At 36.0% G+C, this 24,507-nt stretch overlaps 1 protein-coding gene across 9 annotated transcripts in view; it reads left to right on the top strand.

Annotated features, from left to right (window-relative positions):
- Positions 1 to 24,507, top strand: part of Ralgapa1 (Ral GTPase activating protein catalytic subunit alpha 1) — a 233,307-nt gene that overhangs the window by 39,061 nt on the left and 169,739 nt on the right. For all 9 annotated transcript variants that reach the window (XR_011372986.1, XM_070026666.1, XM_070026690.1 and 6 more), the window contains exons 5-10: positions 5,022 to 5,065; positions 7,401 to 7,578; positions 8,753 to 8,868; positions 9,057 to 9,195; positions 12,010 to 12,218; positions 15,156 to 15,395. Coding sequence is in view for 8 of the 9 variants with exons in the window: in XM_070026666.1 (XP_069882767.1) it covers positions 5,022 to 5,065; positions 7,401 to 7,578; positions 8,753 to 8,868; positions 9,057 to 9,195; positions 12,010 to 12,218; positions 15,156 to 15,395 (926 nt within the window). In the remaining variant the exon portion in view is untranslated. The remainder of the gene's footprint in view (positions 1 to 5,021; positions 5,066 to 7,400; positions 7,579 to 8,752; positions 8,869 to 9,056; positions 9,196 to 12,009; positions 12,219 to 15,155; positions 15,396 to 24,507) is intronic.

The raw sequence follows: 24,507 nt of genomic DNA, 5'->3' as shown, positions 1-24,507 counted from the left end.
AAACTCTGTCTCTGCTGTTTTTGCTCACAGTGGGTACACACCAGTTAAGCCATGCCTCCAATTTTGTTTTTCTAGTTAATTGGAGATTCGTCTGCCCAGGCTGGCTTGGAACTAAGATCCTCAGATCTCAGCTTTCTGTGTAGCTAAGATTATAAGTGTGAGCAAGTCAACTTTTAAAATAAGTATTTTAATAAACCAAAAATAAATTTCTAATGAGTACATGTTAAGGCGCTTGATAGGATAGTGAAATATTATTTGGACTTCTATGATGAAAGTTGTCAGTGAAACTTTTTGAGATATCTGAAATTCAAAGATACATTTTATCTCTTTTAGTTGGAGGAATTTGGGATTGAATTTAGGGCCTTGTTCTTTCTAGGCAGGTGCTACTACTTCTGGCCCCATCTGTTAGTGGAATGACAGGTGCTTACCACTTTGCCCAGACATTGTGCTTCCTGAGCAGCTGGGATGACAAGTACACCATCCCAGTACCTACCCATTAGTTAAGATGGAGTCTTTGGGCTTTTTTTTCCCCCCTTTTTTTCCTGGGATGGCTTTAGACTTTGATCCCCTGATCTCCTCCCAGTACCTAGCCACTGGTAAAGATGGAGTCTTTGGGCTTTTTTTCCCCCCTGGGATCAAACCCTGATCTCCCGTCTCAAGTAGCTACGATTATAAGCTTGAGCTTTGGTGCCTGGTTGATACATTGTATTTTGTGAATATAGTCTTTATCAAAGGAACTGTATAGGGTCATCTACTTAAAATGATTGATGGTATTCCCAAATGGCCTGTAACTTGAAAAGATTTATATATAATCAATTTTTCTTTGTTGCTCAGAAGAATCCTCTAACTTCTTTTTTTTTCTTTTGGTTTTATTTATAAAGGAAAAGAAAATTTGGATTCATTCACACTTTAAAATATGGCTTAACTGATGGCTTAGAGACATGGCTAAAATTGGCTAAAATGGTAGAGTGCTTGTGTGCAAGTGTAAGGCCCTAGTTGAAACCCCAGTATACCCCCTTAAAACAAAAAATTTCATTAAGATATAATTTATATAGATAAAAATTAATCTTTATCTTTTTTTGTTTGTTTGTGGGGCTTGAACTCAGGGTCTAGGCACTGTCCATGAGCCTCTTTGTAATCAAGGTTAGCGCTCTACTACTTGAACCACAGCACCACTTCTGGTTTTTGAGTGGTTAATTGGAGATAAGAGTCTCACGAGGACTTTTCTTCCCTGGCTGGCTTTGAATTGCAATCTTCAACTCTAATTCTCCAGAGTAGCTAGGGTTACAGGGGTGAGACACTGGTGCCTGGGGCTTTTATCCTTTGTGTGTGTGTGCTGGTCATGGGGCTTGAACTGAGGGCCGGCCTAGGCATTGTTTTTGAACTTTTGTACTCAAGGCCAGTGCTCTGTCACTTAAGCTACAGCTCTACTTCTGGCTTTTTTTGTATGTATGATTAGTTAGAGTTAAGAGTCTCACAGATCTCAGTTCTCAGCCTCATGAGTAAAGCTATAGGTTTGAGCCATTGGTACCCAGCTAAATTTTACCCTTTTATTTGTTTTTGTTTTTTGTCAGCCCTGAAGCTTGAACTCAGGACCTGTATGCTGTCCCTGAGCTCTTTTGCTCAAGGCGAGCATTCTACCACTTTGATTTTTGGTTTTGGTTTTCTGGTGGCTAATTGGAGATAGTCTCATGGACTTTCCTGCCTAGGTTAGCTTTGAACTGTGATCCTCGGATCTCTGCCTCCTAGGCTGTAGCTAGGATTACAGTCATGATTCACAAGCTTGAGATCCTCAGATCTTATCCTCCTAGATAGTAGCTAGGATTATAGGAATGAGTCACTAGTGCCCAGCTATTTTTACCCTTAAAAAAATTTTTTTTTGAGCCAGTCTTGGGGCTTGAACTCAGGGTCTGGGCACTGTCACTGAGCTTCTTTTTGCTCAAGGCTAGTTCAAGTGGTAACTTGAGCCACAGCCCCACTTCTGGCTTTTTATGTTTATGAGATATTGAAGAATCGAACCCAGGGCTTCATTCATGCATGCTAGGCAAGCACTCTACCACTAAGCCACATTCCTAGCCCCTGTATTTACCCTTTTAAAGAAGACCAATTCAGTGATTTTTGGCTGTAGTTTGTTTTTTAGGTTCAAATAATAGAAAACATGACATGACTGTGAGTTCAGACCTCAGTATTGCCAAAAAAAACTCCAAAATATTGATGATTTTTTAACTAAATAGAGCTACTATATTCCATTTTTTTATACTTCCATCATCCCCATGTATGTTTTGAACTTATTTATAGTCTTTTGATATTTCCATATTGTGTGTATATATTTCATTAAGTCATCCAATTTAATGTGTTTGTATCTGGCTTCTTTTAGTGAGCATAATTTCTTTTTGGTTTGCCCATATTATATTGGTACTCCTTTTCATTGCTAAATAGCATTTTGTCTTGTGGATATAAATTTTTTTATGCTCTTCAGTTAACATTTGTATTGTTTCCAATTTATTATATCTTGTTTAATAGTTGTATTTATTTTATTGTGGATTCCTTTGGATTTTCTACTGTGAGATAGTTATGTTAACTAGGACAGTTATTTATTGTTAGTTTGTTTACTTTTTTACAATTCTGAGTTTTGAACTCAAGGTCTTGAACTTGCTGGGTTTGCTTGCTTACTTGCTACTAATAAAGCTGTATTGCCAAACAAGCTTTTTGCTGGTTATTTTGGAGATAGACTTTCCAAACTTCTGCATGGGCTGGCTTTGACCTTGAATTCTCTGGATCTCAATCTTCTGAGTAGCTAAGATTACAGGTATGAGCCACTAGTGCCTGGCTACTTCTTATTTCTTATGTAATACTTTTAATGATTTCTTCTTCCTTTTGCCTTCATTCTTCTCCTCTTCTCTCAGTGAAATAGTAATTTTGGTAGTCCTGAGGACATGGCTAAAGTGATAGAGTGCCTGACTAACAAATGTTCAAACCCCCGTATATGCTTCCCAGTATGCCCTAAGTTTATTTTTTATTATTTATTTATTTTTTTGTCTGGTCGTAGTGCCTGAACTCTGGGCCTGGGCACTGTTCTTCAGTTCTTCAGCTCAAGGCTAGTGCTCTACCACTTGAGCCACAACGCCACTTCCAGCTTTTTTCTTTTTGCTTATGTGGTGCTGAGGAATTGAACCCAGGGCCTCATACATGCAAGGCAAGTGCCCTACTACTGAGCCACCTTCCCAGCCCCTGCCCTAAGTTTAAATTTTGGACTTCATGCTTGCTCAGCAGATGTTCTACCACCTAAGCCATTCCCCCCACACCTGTATGTGTAAAGTTGTTTAAGTTAATCCTTTGTAATTGTTTTAATTTTAAAAGGGTCAGTTGTGCTGTTCCTTCTTTCATTTCTGATTTTGGTAATGTGGGTCTTATTTGGTTGACCAGTCTAAACATTCATCATATTTGTTAATCTTTTGAACTAACATTTGTAATCATTTGATTTTATTTATACTTTTTTCCTTTTTTGAAATATGGTTTAATGCTGTTGCTCAGACTCAATTCTCCTGCCTCAGGCTCCTGGTCTACACTTTTTTTTTTCCTGTTTATCCCACTGATTTTTTTGTTTGTTTGTTTGTTTTTTTGGGTCCAGTCATGGGGCCTGAACTCTGGGCCTGGGCGCTGTCCCTCAGCTCTTCAGCTCAAGGCTAGCGCTCTATCACTTGAGCCACAGCGCCACTTCCGGCTTTTTTCTTTTTGCTTATGTGGTGCTGAGGAATCAAACCCAGGGCCTCTGGCATGCAAGGCATGCGCTCTACCACTGAGCCACCTTCCCAGCCCCAATCCCACTGATTTTTGTTCTAATCCTTTGTATAAAAAGTTCATCTTGCTTTGAGTTTAATTTTCTCTTTTAGTTTTTCAAGTAGCAAATACATATTGATACCTTTGGGGTTTTTTTCTGATATTTAAAACTAAATTTCCCTTTAAGCCTTGCCTAAAATCAGTATTAGACTAAAAGTCAATGTTATAGTGTAAAATAACTCATACATGAATTGTTTTGTATGATATCAGTTACATAAGATTTTGAAGAATTTGATGAATTTTTGTATGGATTTGTAAATATGTAGTAATATAAAAGTACTTTAAGAAATGATTAGTACAAAAAATATATAATGATTTTCTTTTGGGAAGAAAAGAATGAAATGACTTAAGCTTCAGTGATATCTGTTATGGTTAAATAAATTATTAAAGATAATTTTAAAATTATAAATTTAAATTGTAACAAACATGGAGTTGTGTTTATATTTGTTTAAACTGGTGGATCTCTGGATATTTGTTACTGCTAAACTTTAGTATTGTAGATTTGAATTATTTCATGATTTAAAAGAAAAAGGAAAAGCCAGGCGCTGGTGGCTCACGCCTGTAATCCTAGCTACTCAGGAGGCTGAGATCTGAGGATCGCGGTTCAAAGCCAGCCCGGGCAGGAAAGACCGTGAGACTCCTATCTCCAATAAACCACCACAAAACCGGAAGTGGCGCTGTAGCTCAAGTGGTAGAGCGCTCGCCTTGAGCTGAAAAGCTGAGGGACAGCGTCCAGGCCCAGAGTTCAAGCCCCACGACTGACAAAAAAAAGAAAAAAGAAAAAGGAATATTGATGTCTGAAACTTAAATTATAGAAATATTTGTTAGGAAAAATTATAGATGTTATTAATGAGGTGAAAGTTTTGAACATTGGATTTTTTTGTATTAAAATATTTAATTATTTTCTTAATCTGAATAGTATATATACAATAAATTTTGCTAAAGATAATTTTGGATGCAGGTTTTGCTAATTAAGTAAATCTCGTTTAGTTGTGTTGAAAAGGTGATATTCTTTACATACTCTCTTGTCTCAAGTTTGGCTAGAGAGATATCAAGGTCACCAAGAATAACTCAGAGGTTGCCAAGGACTTGTTTAAAAGTATTTTCAAGTCTGACCGAGAACTCTGACATTTAAAATAGATACCAAGATATGAATATTTAAAGTCATGTTTTCTTTTCAGGATTGATTTTAAAGAAACTCCTTCACACAGGAAACTCCTTAAAGGTATAATTACTTTGACTTTAAAAACTAATTAAAATTTTAATGTATCTAATATGTACTATGTTATTTTTTTGTTTCTCTTGTATGTTCTTCCCTCAGGGTACAACCCCTGTTTTCACTGTATTTGATGTTAGTGCCCTGCATCTTGTATATACACTTTTCTAATTTGGGTAGGGGAAGGGAAATAACAGAATGCTGAAACAAAGATATAGGATGACCCATTGTAACAATGAGATGTACAAGACACTATGTAGAAAATGTACTTTACAACTTGGGGGGGAGGGGAGTTGGGGAGGTAGGGTGCTAAGGGATGATAGGGGAAAAACAAAGGCAGAGGTAACAATGCTAGATAGGAAATGTACTCATTACCTTACTCATGTAACTGTAACCCCTCTGTACAGTACAATAAAAAACATTTTAAAAATCCAAAGAGAAAAACCTCAGTAAAGCATTATGTGCCACATGTTCCTCTTATCTCAGATTTTTTCCTAAAGATTGTCTTCAGTTCACTTACTTGAGTAAATTTCACTTAAAATATTGTTCCATACTCAGTATGTATGAGCAGAGTACATAGTAAATTGGCCAAGACATTGTAAAACTATTACATATTGTCGCTGCACGGCTTATTCCCCATGAAAAAATCTTTCCTTTCTGTGGCAATCAGAATAAAATTAGTGTCATTCAACAAATTATTCTTGAATATCTTTTTTAGTTACATCAGGAATAGGAAATGTGTGTATAGTATATATGTTCATACATATCATAAAAATATATGTATTTGTGGGCTGGGAAGGTGGCTCAGTGGTAGAGTGCTTGCCTTGCATGCATGAGGCCCTGGGTTCGATTCCTCAGCACCACATAAGCAAAAAGCAAAAAAAAAAATATGTATTTGTGTGTGTATACATACATATATACATACATAGAAAATGCTGATTTTAAGATGGGTATTGGTGGCTCATGCCTGTAACCCTAGCTACTCAGGAGACTGAGACCTGTGGATCAAGGTTCAGAGCCAGCTCATGCAGTAGTCAGCGAGACTCCAATTAACAATCAGAAATCTGGAAGTGGTGCTGTGGCTCAAAGGTGGTGTAATGCACTAGCTTTGAGCAAAAACTGCTCAGGGACAGCACCCAGGCACTGAATTCAAGCCCTATGACCAACAAAAAGAAAAAAAAATGCTGATTTTATTTCTTTTTTCAGTTATTAATTTTCATTCAGTAAAGGAAGCTGCCTATTCTAAAGCACCTTGCTATATGCTAGGTAGAGTCACATATGTAATTTTGTTTGGGTGTAACAGTATACAAAAGAATAATAAGTTTTGGTAGTTAAATAAGTTGGACAGTGGTCATTAACAAAGTTCTCAAAGAGTAATTCCCGAAGCTACCACTGAGGTTAAATTAGTAAAGAACTTAGTGCTTTGCTTGTCAGAGATTGGATTTTTCTCTTATCTCTCTTTTCTTGTTCTCCTACTGGAGAACATTGACTTGACTCAAATATTTATTAATTTTCTATCTATGAGTATTGTTTTAGGTGCTTAGCTATAATAATGGAGCAAAATTCCTGATTTGCAAATGAGAACCTGAGATAATTTCAGAGACCTTTAAAATAATTTTGTGATAGTAATATGTAAACAATTATACTTTTAACAATTAAATTTTAACATTATTTAAATAAAATTTTGTAATTTTAATGATTTCAGAAATTTTTAAAGTTAGTAGCACTGAGTTTGCTGTATACTAATATCTCTATAACCATTCTTTTTTGAACTCATTATGGCAAGAACAACCATTGCTTTGTATCCTTTTGCCTCTTAGATTATAGTGAAGGAAGATAGGGAATGAAAAGGCAGACAAGAAGGAAATGGTTTTCTGATTTTTTTTCAGAAATTATAGGAAAAATATTACAGGTTTTAAGGGGTTAGATACTAAGTTTATTCCTATTAAAAGTCCATGATATCACGTACTCGTGGCACATGCCTGTAATCCTAGCTACTCAGGAGGCTGAGATCTGAGGATCATGGTGTGAAGCCAGCTCAAGCAGGGAAGTCCATAAAACTTTTATTTCCAATTAACCACCAGAAACCAGGAGTGGTGTTGTGACTTAGTGTTAGAGCTCTAGGCAAGTCCATGAATTTAGATTTCAGAATAGTGAAAGTTCAATAGATGTTCTTCTAGGTGTAATATCTAACTCCATCTCCATCTCAACCCCTACCCCCAGACAAAGTTGCTTTTGAGTCTTTCTTTTGCAAAATATCATTTGTAATTTTCTGGAGAACTGTGTCCTTAAGAGGAACAAAGTATTTACATTAAGAAAAATATTGTTTCTCATTTTATTTTAGATTAGGCGGGAAGGTGTTCGTCTTTTCCTATTATGGTTGCAAGCTCTTCAAAATAACTGTAGCAAAGAACAGCTCTGGATGTTTTCTTGCTTAATCCCTGGGTTTTCAGCACCACAATCTGAACACGGACCTCGAACTTTAGATAATCTTATTAATCCTCCACTCAACCTTCAAGAAAGTAAGATTCATCAGATGTTATCTATAAGTATTTTGAAGTTTTCTGTAGTGTTCTTAATGTATAGCTATTAAATGGGTAGTCCAAGGAAGTGTTTTAAATGTCCACTTTAGTTTATTTTGGTATGGTGATACCAGCTGTGCATACTGATGGAAACATAGTTTGTTACTCAGTTTCGAAGAAAAAGGGAGCATCTGATGTCATTGAGAGATATGTGGGGAAGATGAAGGCTATGTGGGAAAAGTATCAGGGTCTGTCAAAAGGCAGAGGGAAAGTAAGTAAATCTATACAAGAACTTTTGGTTTTTATGGGATGGAATGGCCAGCCAGGAGAACCACATTTGAAATTAGTTAATAGTTTTAATAATTTCAGTGAGTGTTAGGACTTAAAGATTGACTCTAGTTATCTGGTACTTAGGCAAGGAGTCTTAAGTGTACAGGAGTTGGTGGCGATTTGGGCTCTGAATGGGTTGGTTTGCACATGAAAGGCACTGTCCCACTGTAGTCATTTTCTACTTCCTTGAAATGTCTATGACTGGGAATATCTAGTGGGCTTTACGGATATTTTAGAGCTTCACCAAACAAAGCATTTGTAAAGAATATTTTGTAGAAATGGAGTAGATTATGTGTTACTTTAGAATTGAGATGAGATATGCCTCTGTTGTGAGCTTGCTTACTTGACTTTCTTCAGACAGATTTTGAGACACGCATCTTTTAGGTACTGATTATGCTTCTTAGAAAATGCTTGAGAAAATTCATATATTCGAGGGTTGATTTTCTTATAAATTAAAAAAACCTGAAAAGTAAATGTAAGTTTCTTACAAGTGTAATCAGAATGTTACCTACTGTAAGCTTTAAGTACATTATCACTGCTTTTCATTTTATTGTGGCTTTTGTAATGTATTCTCTGAATGTGAATTTAAAATCACCAGTTCTAGAGAGGTGTTATTTATTCTTAATAATTGCCTATTTATCTCTATGTCATATTCTCTTAGTCAAGAGTCCACAAAACAGCTGTTGAAGTTGGTCATTATAAGGAATTATTAGAATCACTTCAGATTTATTGATAAAATTTTTTGAATCACTTCTTGTATACATTTTTGCAATTAAATTTTATCTGGTTATGTTACTGTATTAATGAATTTGTTTTATACTACTATTCTTTTGTCTTTGGGTAGCTCAAGTCACTATAGAGGAAATCACTCCTCTTGTCCCCCCACAATCAGGAGATAAAGGACAAGAAGACCTCACAAGCTATTTTCTTGAAGCACTTTTAAAATATATTGTAATTCAGGTATGTGTTACCTTCTTTGATATCACTCTATGAGCAATTCCTTTTTCTATCCAACGTGTTTAATTCTAAGTACATATTTGCTTATTTTCTTGGAGGATTGATAGTTTTACTTTTGCAAATACATGTTAGTGAAATGTTTAAGAGATTCTGTCTTCTGGTATGGTTCTAATCATATTATTTATTTTTAGGTAAAAAGTTTAGAATGGAAGAACAAAGAAAACCAAGAAAGAGGTTTTTCATTTTTGTTTTCACATTTTAAAAAATATTATTTGCCTTACATTTTTCCAAACATCTGCAAGGAGAACAGTTTATATCATCCAGTACTTGGTAGGTAGAATTTAGAATTTTCTAAACAATCACACATAAAGATTTTTTTTAAATCTTTCAATATAAAGTTGACATATATTACAGAAAATAGTCCACATTTACTATTTGTATTGAATTGTAGAGCTACCATATCCAGATTTATATTGAAAGTGAATTTATATGAACTAGAGATTTTCATTGGGAATGAAGAGTTAAAATTTTTTTTTTCTTAAGCTGGGTGCTGGTGACCCACGCCTGTACTCCTAGCTACCCAGGAGGCTGAGATCTGAGGATTATGGTTCAAAGCCAGCCTGGGCAGAAAAATCCATGAGCCTCTTATCTCCAATTAACCACTCAGAAAACTGGAAGTGGCACTGTAGCTCAAGTGGTAAAGTACTAGCCTTGAGCTGAAGAGCTGAGGGACAGCGCTCAGGCCCAGAGTTCAAGCCCCACAACTTGACAAAAAGAAAGAAAGAAAGAAAGAAAATCTCCCTAGATCTCATTGATTCACCCATTTCTCTCAGATTAGCCCATTGGAAATATTTATGAGGCTGTGCTGTATACAGGTGACTCATGACTGTAATCCTCAGGGGGCTGAGAACTGAGGATTGCTGTTTGAAACCAGCCCAGGTAGACAAATCTTGTGAGGCCCTGACCTCCAGTTAACCAGCAAAAAGCTGGAAGTGGAGCTGTGGCTAAGTTGTAGAACATCAGCCATGACTGAGCTAGAGTTTAAGTCCTAGGATTGGCGAAAGTGAAAGAAAGGAGGAGGAGGAGGAAGTGAGGGGAGAGGGAGGAAAAGAGAGGAAGAGATATTTGTGGCTTGTATACTTAACTGAATTCTATTTTTTGGTATGATCTGTTTCTCTCTCTCTCTCTCTCTCTCTCTCTCTCTCTCTCTCTCTCTCTCTCTCTCTCTCTCTCTCTCTCTCTCTCTCTCTCTCTCTCTCCCCTTCCCTCTCTCCCTTCCCCATCCCTTTCCCTCTCCATCTCCCTCCCTCCCCCCGTCTCCCTCCCCTCCTCCTCCTCCTCTCCTCTCCCTCTCTCTCTCCCTCTCTCCTCTCTCCTCTCTCCCCTTCCTCCCCCCCTTGTTAATTGGAGCTGAGTCTTGCAGACTTTTCTGCCAGGGCTGGCTTGAACCATGATGTCTTAGCCTCCTAAGTAGCTAGGACTACTGGTGTGAGCTACTGGGTACACTAATACTAATTATTTCTGAGATGGCAACTAATTTGCAACTGGCCTGTGAATGGACCTTGATTATGATCCTTCTGTTTACATTTTCAATGAAGCTAGGATAATAAGCACGTTTGACTGAATTCAGCTACTGGTTAAAAAGAGGTCTTGTCACTTTTTTTCATTTTTGGCCGGGGCTGACCTTGAACTTTTATCCTCTATTCAGCTTCTAAGAAGGTAGGGTTTACATGCTATAAGCCACTCATAGCTTGTTTTTATCCCTCAAAGATTCAATTTAGTATTATCCAAATTCTATATGAATAATAGCCTTATTATATATTTATTATTCTTGCCTAATATTTTGTGGCTTTGCCAGCATATGTGTTGGTTTCTTTTTTTTTTTTTTTTTTTTTTTTTGCCAGTCCTGGGGCTTGAACTCAGGGCCTGGGCAATGTCCCTGAGCTTCTTTTGCTCAAGGCTAGCAGCACTCTACTGCTTGAGCCACAGCACCACTTCCGGCTTTTTCTGTTTATGTGGTGCTGAGCAATCAACCCTAGGGCTTCATGCATGCTAGGCAAGCACTCTACCACTAAGTCACATTCCCAGCCCATGTTTGGTTTCTTAATACTAGAACCTGTGGACAAATGAAGCAGACTGATGACATTGATAATCTGTCTGCAGAAAATATCTGTTTGATAGATGCTTTAAATGCCAAATTACACAATTAACAGGCAAAAGTTCATACTATGTATGGCTTGGCTCTAGTGGTTTATTTTTTTCTCTTAGGCAAGATCTATTGACCTTTTTTTAAAAAATAGTGTTACTTGGGATTGAGCTCAGGGTTTCTTGCCTTGTAAGCAGGTACTCTATTATTTATGCCATGCCCCAGGCATGTTTGCGTCAGTTAGGTGAGATAGGTCTCTTGTTTATCCCGATGATCTTTCTGTTTTAGGCTTCCTGCATAGCAGGGATGACAAATAAATACTTCCATGCTCAGCTATTGGTTGAGATTGAGTTGTTTCAAGATTTTTGCCTGGGCTGGCCTTGAATCTTGATCCTCTCAACTCTTTCCTGAGTAGGATTAACAAGTGTGAGTTACCTTGGTCAGCTTGAACTGTTTTTTTGTTTTGTTTGATACAGGCTCTTAATGTATAGTACAAGTGGCCTCTTTTATGATCCTTTTGCCCCATTCTTCCAGATCTTGGGATTATAGACATGTGATATCATGTCCAGTTAATTGAACTTTTTTTTTTAATTTAATTTTATTTTATTTGAGAACATACTGTACAGAGGGGCTACAATTACATGGGCAGGATAATGCATACATTTCTTACCAAGCATTGCAGCCTCCTCCTTTGTTTACCCTTCACCTCCCTTCCCAGCCTCCCCCCTCCCCCCACCCAATTATACCCCCCTCCCCGGTTAATTGAACTTTTGATGATACTAGTAAATGTGGTTTATTCTTCTGGGTTCAATGATAACATTTAATGAAGTGTATTTTTTTCTTTACTAAAGCCACTTATAAATGGCTTATAAAGCCGTTTATAAAACGATTTATAAACTTATAAATGTAGCATTTTAGTGTTTCCTTAAATGTTTAAAAATACACCTAGGAAAAATACTATCTTATTTATGTTTTGTTTTTTTTCTCATTTTACATAGATATTCCACAGATAAGACCCAAGCCACATTATGTCATGATAAAGAAGGATGCTGAAACCAATGAAGCAATCTATTGTACAAAGGAGCCTTTCATTAAAGCACGAGTTATTGTCATTCGTTGGCTGGTTTCTTTCTGGCTAGAACCAAAACCACATACAGGACCTCATATTCCTGGGATGGAAGGTGAAGTTGTGCCAAAGAATATTCAGGTAATACACAATTGAGGCAAGAATGTTGAAGACTGAAATGGCTCTTAAGATTCAATTCACTGATTACAATTGACTTAGTTATACAGCATTTTAAACAAGTAATGTTTTTGTATATTTTATAAATTCAAATTTTAATAATTATAGAAGTAACAATTTTCTTAATAGAAAATAAAACTTGGAGATTATAGAATTTTAGTTGTATTAATCTTATTTATGTATTTTAGTTATAATACTTTTCTATCCCTAGAAAATATATTCAAAGAGGCCCCCCCCCCGTTACTGAAACCATGGATAATATTGACATTATACCTTACATGTGCTATCTTTATATATATGTGTGTGTATATATATCTATAGTATATGTGTGTATATATTTTATATATAAAAGTATATATGTATATGTGTGTGTATATATATGCATATATGTATATATACATAAGTGTATATATACGTATATATACATACATATATACACATATATATGTATATATGTATATATGTGTATATATATATGTGTGTGTATATATACACACATATATACATATATATGTGTGTATGTGTATATATATATATATATATATATATATATATATATATATATATATATATATACACACACACACATATGTATACATACATACTTTTTTTTTTTCCTTGGTCTTGGGGCCTGAACTCTGGGCCTATGCACTGTCCCTTAGCTCTTCAGCTCAAGGCTAGTGCTCTACCACTTGAGCCACAGCACCATTTCCAGCTTTTTCTGCTTATGTGGTGCTGAGGAATCAAATCCAGGGCCTCCTGCATGCAAGGCAAGCACTCTACCACTGAGCCATCTTCCCAGCTCCTATACTTGCTTTTTTTTGTTGTTGTTGGTGGTGGTCATGAGGCTTGAACTCAGGGCCTGGGTGCTGTCACGGAGTCTTTTTAATGTTCTACCATTTTGAGTCACAGCTCTACTTGCAGTTTTCTGGTGGCTAATTGGAGATAAGAATCTCAAGAACCTTCTTGCCTGGGCTGTCTTCAAACCATGATCCTTAGATCTCAGCTTCCTGTGTAGCTAGGATTATTAGGCATAAGCTACTATAACCTAGCTATATTTCTGTATTTTTCATATGCGTATATATACACATATACTGTAATGTTTATAAATTAAACTTTAGTAAGTTTAAGAGATTAACAACATAGTAACTTTGAGAGTAGTGACTAAGAGAATAGTGACAACAACTACAATAAATTCAAATAGCAATAATAATAAAATCAAATAATTATAATGATATACTTTTATAAAGGTTACCGAAAATTTATGAATTGTTTCTAGAATTTTCCACATCACACTTTTAGATCAAATTCTTCATACTTTTTTCTTAGTTTGTTTCCCCTCATGTATGTTTTCTTTCTGTTTGTGTAGTACTTTTCCTGTTTACCTTTCCTCAGGTTTCACTAATAGGGTTTTTTGGGGAGGCCCAGGAGGCAGTGCTAGTGTTTAGGGTTTTTTGGGTGACAAGGAGGCAGTCTGGTATTTGAATTCTACTTGAAGTGCTGTTACATTTAGGTTATGTCTCCAACTCTTCGTTTTTAAAATTTTTACTGAGTTTGAAAAATCCTTAACCATGTTTTTTTTTTTTTAAATGTAACTGCTTAAATCTTCCAAAATTAAGATAGGAAATATGTTTAGTTCATTAGAATTAAAAAATGTGACTTTTATTCCTCTGCCAGAGTAGCAGATCACATTGTATGCTTCTCAAACTCTCTGCATGCAATAATTAAATGTAAAAAGTGAAGCAGTATTTTCTAGTCCTAATAATGTCCTAGACTTTATTGTTATGATTACTTTAAAATCATCTATTTAATCTTTATTTTATGGATGAGGAAACTGAGACCAAACATTGAATACGGTGCCAGAAAGTATTGTCATACAACAGTCATCAGAAACCTACTACATGATGGTAGTAATTCACTTAATCACTGTCTTTTTCGAGGGTGTGGTTTGATCTCCAGTAATCATAAAACAAATTTCTTTTACTAGAATAAAAAGCTTTTCTCTGATTTTTTTAAGATTTTCTTTTAGCTTTATCTCAACTTTTTTGTCAATTTCTTGTTTTTTGTTTGACAAAATTTTTGCTCTTTTTTTTTTTGCTGGTCCTGGGATATGACCTCAGGGCCTGTGTATTGTCCTTGAGCTCTTTTGCTCAGGTTAGCACTCTACTACTTTAGTCACAACTCTACTTATTTTTTTTTTTGATTGTTAATTGGAGATAAGAGTTTTCATAGACTTTCCTACCCAGGCTGGCTTTGAACTATGATCCTCAGATCTCAGCCTTCTGAATAGCTAGGATTGCAGGTGTAAGCCAAATGCGCCCAGCTCAGAAATTTTTAAAATATCATCATCATTAACTAAATATTTCAATGTAGTTTGCTTATAAGTTATTTATTCTTAAGGACTTTAGCTGCCTCCCTGTTGAAAGCTCTTTCACTTACCCTTAGTTAACTTTGAATTTTCTATATTTAATTATATAGTCAATGATTCATTTTCCTGACTTTTTGAATTTCTTTATATCACTTAAACGTTACATTATTAGCATTTCCACTTAATTATACAGAATGAACCTTTTTTTTTGGGGGGGGGAGTCCAGTCATGGGGCCTGAACTCTGGGCCTGGGCACTGTCCCTCAGCTCTTCAGCTCCAGGCTAGCGCTCTACCACTTGAGCCACGGCGCCACTTCCAGCTTTTTTCTTTGTGATTATGTGGGCCTCATGCATGCAAGGCAAGCGCTCTACCACTGAGCCACCATCCCAGCCCCTCCAGAATGAATCTTAAATAAAACTTTAAATAGTGCTGTAAGTTACTATAGAATACTTTGGCTCTAGTCAGTATTTGATGAAAAACAAAGTACTCAGTTAAATGTTTATAATATTCTTTCCTTTGTGTTTTAATTTTAGAGAGCAGCTGCTAGTTTGGTATCCAGGGAAGAAAACAAAAGTGATAATGCCGATAAAGCAGACAGAAATACAGAACCAGAACAATCTCATTCGAATACGAGTACTCTCACAGAGCGAGAACCCAGCTCATCCAGTCTTTGTAGTATTGATGAAGAACATCTCACAGATATTGAAATAGTTCGAAGAGTTTTTTCTTCCAAAAGAAGCAATGTAAACTTTGTTACAGAGATATTTCGCCAGGTAAAATGCTTCTTATTATTTTTTAATTGTAATGAAGACTTGGGTTTTTAATATTGAGTTGTTGTTATTTTGTTGTTATTAACTTTTTTAGCTATTCTTAGGGCTGGAGGTATGGCTCTTCAGTATCCAGCCAGCTTAGCAGAGCAAGGCACTGAGTTCAAACCCCAGCACACTGACACTCTTCCCCCCCGCAAAAAAAAAAAAATTGAATTCATAATTTTTTTTCCTTTATAAAATTAACATGCATTAACTTGTTCAAAGGAATTTCATGGTAGTAATTTCATTGATGCATAGTATACTTTGCTTTTTCTTCTTTTCTTTTCTTTCTTTTTTTTGTCAGTCATAGGGCTTGAACTCTGGGCCTGGGCGCTGTCCCTCAGCTCTTCAGCTCAAGGCTAGCACTCTACCACTTGAGCCACAGCATCATTTCCCATTTTCTAGTGGTTAATTGGATATCAGAGTCTCATAGACTTTATTGACACGGCTGGCTTTGAACTGTGATTCTCAGATCTCAGCCTCCTAAGTAGCTAGGATTACAGGCATGAGCCACCAGTGCCCAGCTCTTTTTTGTTTTTTGTCTTGTACTATTATTTGACTTTTTTTACTCATGGCTAGTGCTTTACCACTTGAGGCACACTTTCATTTTGGCTTTTTTTTTTTGTTAACTAGAGACAGTTTTTTTCTTTACAGAGGCTGGCTTCAAACCTCAGCCCCCTGATCTCACCCCTGAGTAACTATGATTATAGATATGAGGCACCTGATAAGTCAGGTTAAATTTTAATTATTCACCTTATGAATTGAAACTTTTTCCTTCCCATCATTGTATAGTAAAGTTATTTTTTGCGTGATTGTTAAAAGTTGTTTTATAAATATCAATGATGGTTTCATTGCTTTCGTCTTTCAGAGCTTCAATTTTGTCCATTAGAGCATTCTGAAATTTAAGTTGCTAAACAGTGTTATTGGGGAGAAAAAGAGGAAATGAAATAGCTATTTTACATAAATTAACTAGAAATTTGAAAGTACATATTCCCAAGCACATAGAAATTTTTTTTGGAAAATGTACTTCATGAAAATTAAGCAGGCAGGCAGGCTGGGAAGGTGGCTCAGTTGTAGAGCGCTTGCCTTGCATGCCTGAGGCCCTGGGTTCCATTCCTCAGCACCACATAAGCAAAAAGAAAAAAGCCAGAAGTGGCGCTGTGGCTCAAGTGGTAGAGCGCGAGCCTTGAGCTGAAGAGCTGAGGGAGCTGAGGGACAGCGCTCAGGCCCAGAGTTCAGGCTCATGATCGGACCCAAAAAAAAAAAAAAAGAAAAAATTGAAAATTTAGCAGGTGCTTAATTGTTGCAACAATATTTAACCTTTTTCAGGTAAACATCATTGATTTTTATAGCTGAAGAAGGATCATTCAGTTCTCAAAGCAATCAAGTAGTAGATCTAACAATATCCAGATCTTTGTTGTCTGAATTAATCTTTGCTTCCTTGTTTTCTTTTTTCTCTTTTCTTTTCTCTCTCTCTCTCTCTCTCTCTCTCTCTCTCTCTCTGTGTGTGTGTGTGTGTGTGTGTATGTGTGTGTGTGTATGTGTGTGTGTGTGTGTGTGTGTGTCTGTTTATATAGGTCTCATGTTGTATCATAGGCTGATTTTAACCTCACTAAGTAGCCCAGGCTAGCCTTTCATGTGCTGTGATAACAGGCATATATAACAATACTTACCATTTCTTTTCAAGCACAAAGACTATTTGTGGGAACAGTATCAGCCTTCTAATTGATTAGATAATTGTCACAAATCTTAAAACTTAAAGAATTATTCAAGTTTTTAAGTTTTGAACTGGTTTGAATATATTTTAGGAGTTTTGTATTACATTTTTTTAAAAAACTTATATAAATTTTTATTGCATATGCCTTTTTTTTTTCCATCAGTCATGGGACTTGAACTTGGGGCCTGAACGCTGTCCCTGAGCTCTTTTGCTCCAGGCTAGTGCTCTATTACTTTGAGCCATGGCTCCACTTCTGGTTTTCTGGCAGTTAATTGGAGAACTTTCTTGCCTGGGCTGGCTTTGAACTGTGATCCTCAGTTCTCAGCCTCCTCAGTAGCTAGGATAACAGCCATGAGCAACCAGCGCCCAGCTGGTTCTTGCTTTTAGTTCCATTAGTACTTACTTGCTTATTGTTATTTTACTTACTTGCCTATTTTATTTCTCTTAAATTTTTGCTTTTGGCTTTGTTGACTTCTCTGCTTTATATTTACATTTTTCTTTCATTTTTCCTCATTTTTTTCTTTCTAATTTACTTGATTGTATAAATGGTTCTTTTCCTAGCTAATTAAATATTAGTCTCAAATTTTCTTTGTATAAGCATTTTTCAGTATATTAATTTACTTATTTACTGTTTTAGTTACATTCTATAAATTTTTATCTGCAGCTTTTCTTTTCCTTTTTTTTTTTTGATGCTGGTACTCGGTTCATGCTCTCACTTTGTTTTTTTTCACTCAAGGCTCATATTCTGTCCTTGAGCCACACCTTAAAAGCCAGTTTTGGCTTTTTGCTGGTTAATTGTTAATTTGATATAAAAGTCTTTCAGATGTATCTGCTTGAGCTTGCTTCAAACAGTGATCTTCAGATCTGGAGGCATGCTTCAAAAAGCCACTTCTGGCTTTTTGTTGTTTGTTGATTTGACATGGGTTTGCTTCAAACAGTGATCCTTATATCTCTGCCTCTTGGGTAGCTAGGATTATAGGAACGAGCTGTTGGTGCCCAGCTATGTGTAGCATTTTTTGTAATTACTCATTCTTTTTAATGATACCCTCTGACCTATGAGTTATTAGGAAATGTGTATCTTCCAAAAATTAGATATTTTCTGTTTTTTTTCCTTTAAAGTTTTTTTAGTTAATTAGTTTTTTTTTTTTTTTTTTGGGTCCAGTCATGGGGCCTGAACTCTGGGCCTGGGCGCTGTCCCTCAGCTCTTCAGCTCAAGGCTAGCACTCTACCACTTGAGCCACAGCGCCACTTCTGGCTTTTTTCTGTTTGCTTATGTGGTGCGGAGGAATCGAACCCAGGTCCTCTTGCATGCAAGGCAAGCGCTCTACCACTGAGCCACCTCCATGTGGTTTTATTTTAGAGAATATAGGCTGTAGGATACTAAATATTTAAAACATGCCCTACCTAGTACATAGTCAGTTCTCATACTATTTTGTGTCTGTGGAAAGAATTTGACAGGTGTGGTGATCCATGCCTGTAATCCTAGCATTCTAGAGGCTAGCCTAGGCTACATGGCAAGTTAAAATCAGTCTGAGCTACAAAGTGAAATCACATCTTCAAACCAAACCAAATCAAATAACACGAGGGCTAGAGATGTTACTCAGTTGTAAAGTACCTTCTTGGTATTGCACATGTGTTTACCTGGGTTCTATCCATAGTGCAAAAACAAAAACCAGGTGCTAGTGGCTCACTCCTGAAATTCTAATTACTCAGGAGATTGAGACATGCAGGAACAGTTTGAAGCCAGTCTGGGCAGAAAAGACTGCAAGACTCCATCTCTAATAAACCAGCAAAAGGCCTGCCAGACTAAAGACACAGCTTAAGGAAGCCAAGCCAGAGCTTGAAGCCCTTAAATGAAGTCCTAGTATTAACACTAAAAGAAATAAAACAAGCTTTAAAAATGTATTGGCATTGTATAGGGTTGTTCCTTTTTATGTTTCATCCAATTATTCCTCTAAAATACAGAAAAATATGTAGATTGAAAAGAGATAAAAATACCTTTACTAATGCATCTGCCAGAATCTCATCTATCTGTATTTGGGTCTGATTTGGTAGAATAATTACAATGCAAACTTATTCTTTCACAGGGGCAGTTACCAAAAGGTAAATTGTTAACAAATCTGGGCATGCCCACAATTGCTAACTTTTACTGGTGTCTGTGATGGGACCAAGGCTTTTGTAATGAAGAACCAAGCATGAGATTGTTTTTCATTTACTTTTATTTATTGTGTATCTGAGTTTTTTTGAGATTAAGACTTGCTATAGACTAGGTGCATTACCACACCAGGCTCTGGTGTGACATTTTTAAACAGGCTTGGAATGCCATCAGTTGCCATCTAGCCTTTGGTTAAGTTTTAAACATTGCTTTCAGATCTCCAATTTCTACCACTCAAAACTACAGAGCATTTTCTCTTTTATCACACATTAAAAGTAACCTAAGGCAACAATTTGAGTATGCATATTTCAGTTGCACTTTATATTATCAGTTTCTCTTTCCCTACAGAGTTAAGTTTCTTTAGAAAAATTTCTAAGTTGGGTAAAACCCAAAAATGTCTAGTGCAGTAACAGGAAAATTTATATGGTCAACATTTCACAATTAGCTCACTTGTGTTGGACAGAACTGTGCTTTCAGAGCCCAGAGAGAGATTTCCTCCTACATGAGCAGAATGGAGTTAATGGTTCTCCAGATGGTGGTTTCTGCTTTTATGAATTGTGATGTGTGAAAAACCAAAGAAATCATTCAAAATGTATTATAGAAGATAGAAATAAATTAAGGTAAGGGGGAGACAGGTTTGATGTCCAGAGTCGGTAATCCTAGCTACTTGGGATTGTTTAATGGACACTTGATTGTTTCTATATTTTAACTATTGTGAATAACATGCCACAGTGAATGTGGGTATATAGACATCTTTTTGAGGTACTAATTTCATTGCCTTTAGAAATATACCCAGAGAGCAGATTATTGTATCATATGCTAGTTCCATTATTAAGTTTTTGAGGAACTTTCATACTGTTTTTCATAATGGCTATACCAATTTATAGTCCTGCCATCAGTCAATCAATGTCTCATCAGCAAAATCCATCTAACCATCTATACATCCATTCATCTCTATCTAAATATCCTAACTAGTTTGTGGTGATAACTTGTTTTCATTTGCATTTCCTGATGATTGGTTAAATGATTGAGCATTTTTTTCAGAAATGGTTGCCTGTGTATCTGTTGTGTTTATTGAGAAATGGCTGTTGAATTATATTTCCATGCTTAAAACTGAGTTATTTGATTTTTACTGTTGTTATTTGAGGTGAATGTGCATTTTGTGTATTAACCCCTTACCAAATAAATAGTTTGCTAACATTTTCTCATTTCATAAGCTTTTTATATTATGTTATTTGCTTTCTTATGTTAAAGCTTTTTAGTATAAATAATTCCCTACTTGTCTATTTTGGCTTTTGTTCCTTGTAATATTGTTGTCATATCCCCCAAAATATTGTTTACATCAATATCAAGGAACAACTACTTTCTTGTGCTGTCTTCCACTAGTTATGCAGTTTCAGATCTTATATTAGTCTTTAGAGTATTTTGAGTTGATATTTGTATGGATTTAATTTTATTCTTCTGTTTTCCCATTGGTATTTGTGGAAGAGATTATCCTTTCTCCATGTTTTTATTGAAGATCAGTTGGCTGTAGATGAGTAGATTTATTTCTGAGCTCTCTGTTCTGTTTATTGGTCTATATGCATGTGATGCCAGTGCCATATTATTTTATTTACTGTATAGCTTTAGAGAGAGAAGAGAGAGAGAGAGAGAGAGAGAGAGAGAGAGAGAGAGAGAGAGAGAGAGAGAGAGATTGATCAGGAAATGTGATGTCTCCAGATTTTACTCTTTTTTCCTCATGATTTCTTGGGTTATTCTAAGTTCTTCATTTTTATCATACAGTGATAAATGACAGTGACACAAGGACTTCATTATTTTAGTTTGAGTGACAGTCTCTTTGACATCAGTCTCCATCAGATCCATATTTAATGTGTCAGTAAAATAATATTTTTAAATGTGCAAGAGTAAATCTTGGGTAAGGAAAGCCTAAGGGTAAGAAACAACCTTTTGTACTCCGGTTTGTAAATAAATTCATCAAACTACTTGGTAATAGTCTGCTAATTTGTTTAGTGATAAATATCTTAGATTTGGAGATCACTGTTTTTTTTTCTTTTTTTTTTTTTTTTTTTTTGGGTCCGGTCGTGGGGCCTGAACTCTGGGCCTGGGTGCTGTCCCTCAGCTCTTCAGCTCAAGGCTAGCCCTCTACCACTTGAGCCACAGCGCCACTTCCGGCTTTTTTCTTTTTTGCTTATGTGGTGCTGAGGAATTGAACCCAGGGCCTCGAGCATGCAAGGCAAGCGCTCTACCACTGAGCCACCTTCCCAGCCCCAGATCACTGTTTTTTTTAAAACTATCATGCTTTATGCTTTAGAGTTGAAAGTTTATAACAAAATTAAGTGAAAAGTATTGTTTTCATACAAGTTTGGAAAATAAGTTAAGTTTTTAGCATTTAGAACTCTAGTATTTATAAGAAAATACAATATTTTTATTTGAGCTTTTTTGTTATTTGTTTATTTGTTGCTGGTCCTGGGCTTGAACTCAGGATGTAAGCACTGTTCCTGAGATTCTTTTTCACAAGGCTAGCACTTTATTACTTGAACCTCAGTACCACTTCCGGCTTTTCTAAGTAGTTTATTGGAGATAAGAGTCTCACAATAAACAGATGAATGAATGAATGAATGAATGAATGAATGAATATTACCAAAGATCTGTAAAACACCAATGAACAATTCTGATTGCTTAAATGGATATTTATTATCTTTAAAAACTGAATTGTGCTACTAAATTGATGATTGCATTCTGACAAATTGAATTAAGAAAAAAGATCTATGGGGCTGGGAAGGTGGCCCAGTGGTAGAGTGCTTGCCTTGCATGCATGAGGCCCTGGGTTCAATTCCTCAGCACCACATAAGCAAAAAGCCGGAAGTGGCACTGTGGCTCAAGTGGTAGAGCGCTATCCTTGAGCTGAAGAGCTGAGGGACAGCGCCCAGGCCCAGAGTTCAGGCCCCACAACCGGACCAAAAAAAAAAAAAAAAAAGAAAAAAGATCTAAATATATATATATGTTTACATATATATTTATATTTTTGGTATGCTTTTGAATTCTTGCCAGGTTGGAACTCTTTAACAGTTGCACAAATTCGTAGTTCATTTTTCTTGGTTTCAATTTTGAAATAAAATATTTTTTGTTTTAAATTGAAAAAAAAAAAGTCTCACAGACTTTCCTGCCCAGGCTGGCTTTGAACCTCCATCCTCAGATCTCATCCTCCTAAGTAGGATTCCAGCCACCTGCATCTGGCATGAGCTTAGTTTTTAAAATTTATTTTGAATATTAGGCTGAGTTGTTGCTGCGCTATAATAATTTCATAACAAGCCTTGATTGTCAAAATGATGGAGTATGGCCATTAAGCTACTTGAATATCACAGTAAGAATTAAGAAATAGATTTATTAGATTGAGGAAAGTATCACATAATGCATGTTGCCAGGCAGTCGTTCACAGTAAATAAAAGAACTAGCAAACAGAGTATCTTATTTATATTGCACATGAATGTTTCATCATTGTCTTTAATGCTGATTTTTTAAAACTAATTGCATGTAGACAAATTATATTCATTTTAATACCTAAAAAATAAATAATACCTGTTAATAACTCCAGAGTAGGAACTGACACTTTTTAAATAAAGGTCTTGTGAGTTTTAAGATTTAAATAAATGGGTAGTGTTATTCATTAGTAAAATGTAAAAAATGCTAACTATAAACACATCTAAGGGAAAGAATTTGATAGTGAAGTAAAGTTTGAGTTAATTTTTAGTTTTGTTTTCCCATATTTAGATAGGATTTTTCCAGTAAAATGTATTTTTATGATGAAAATGTTGCATTTTGACAACTCAGAAAATACCCAAACCAAAGAGTACCTATAAGATAATCCTTGTTTGCTGGCACCAGTGGCTCACGCCTATAATCCTAGCTACTCAGGCTGAGATCTGAGGATCACAGTTCAAAGCCAGCCTGGGCAGGAAAGTCCATGAGACTCTTACTCCAGTAAACCACCAGAAAACTGAAAGTGGCACGGTGGCTCAACTGAGTGCTAGCTTTGAGCTAAAGAGCTGAGGGACAGCGTCCAGGCCCAGAGTTCAAACCTCAGGACTGACAAAAGAAAAAGATAATCCTTTTGAATTTCTAAGTGTTTGCTTCATTTTTAGATCATAGAACTTGATTATATATAAAAAGTGATGGCTAGGCGCGGGTGGCTCATGCCTGTTACTTAGGAGGCTGAGATCTGAGAATTGCAGTTCAAAGCCAGCCCTGGCAGAAAAGTTCCTGTGAGACTCTTATCTCCATTTAACCACCAGAAAACCAGAAGTGGTGCTGTGGTTCAAAATGGTAGAGCTCTAGCCTTGAGCAAATATGCTCAGGATAGCACACAGGCCAGGCCCTGAGTTCAGTCCCTAGTACCAGAACACACACACACACACACACACACACACACACACACACACACACACACACACACACACACACACACACACACACACACACACACACACACACACACACACACACACACACACACACACACACACACACACACACACACACACACACACACACACACACACACACACACACACACACACACACACACGCACGCACACACACGCACATGCAATACACACATACACGGGATTCATCAAAAGCTTTCATCTTTTTCTTTATATACTTAATAAAAATGCATGAGGCATTAATATTTTTCTTTATATGCTTAATAAAAAACTACAGTGCTTTTTTACATGTGATTTTTTTTCTTTTTTAAAGTTGAGTTTAATTTTTAAAATCTTGTTGCTAAAAGCTATTTTAATGTATCAGTATATACATGTATACAATATATCATATAGTATGTAAGCTATATATTCAAATGTATATGCAACATGCAGTTGTATATAAATAATTACATATACAATTGTATACAATGTATAGTTATATAATTATATATATTGAACTTGTAATGGAATAATTTTATGAGACAATATTACTATTCTGAGATGGCACAATTAAAACAAATCTTTGTTCCACTTAAAGTCTGTAGCCATTTACCATAAGCATGTCTCTGTCAGTGTATTTACAAAGTACTTCAATATAAAATGGTTTTGTGATAATTTACTTTTATATTTTTTAATTTTATGTCATATCTTATAGAAATATTTTAATGGTTTTGGCAAAAGAAAAAGTATCATTGGAAGTGGTGCTGTAGCTCAAGTGGTAGA

The sequence above is a fragment of the Dipodomys merriami genome, unplaced genomic scaffold, assembly GCF_024711535.1.
Source record: "Dipodomys merriami isolate MVZ:Mamm:240054 unplaced genomic scaffold, mDipMer1.0.p SCAF_1, whole genome shotgun sequence".
NCBI lineage: Eukaryota > Metazoa > Chordata > Mammalia > Rodentia > Heteromyidae > Dipodomys > Dipodomys merriami.
Note: the sequence above shows the minus strand (reverse complement) of the source record. Positions and strands in the feature narration are given on the sequence as shown.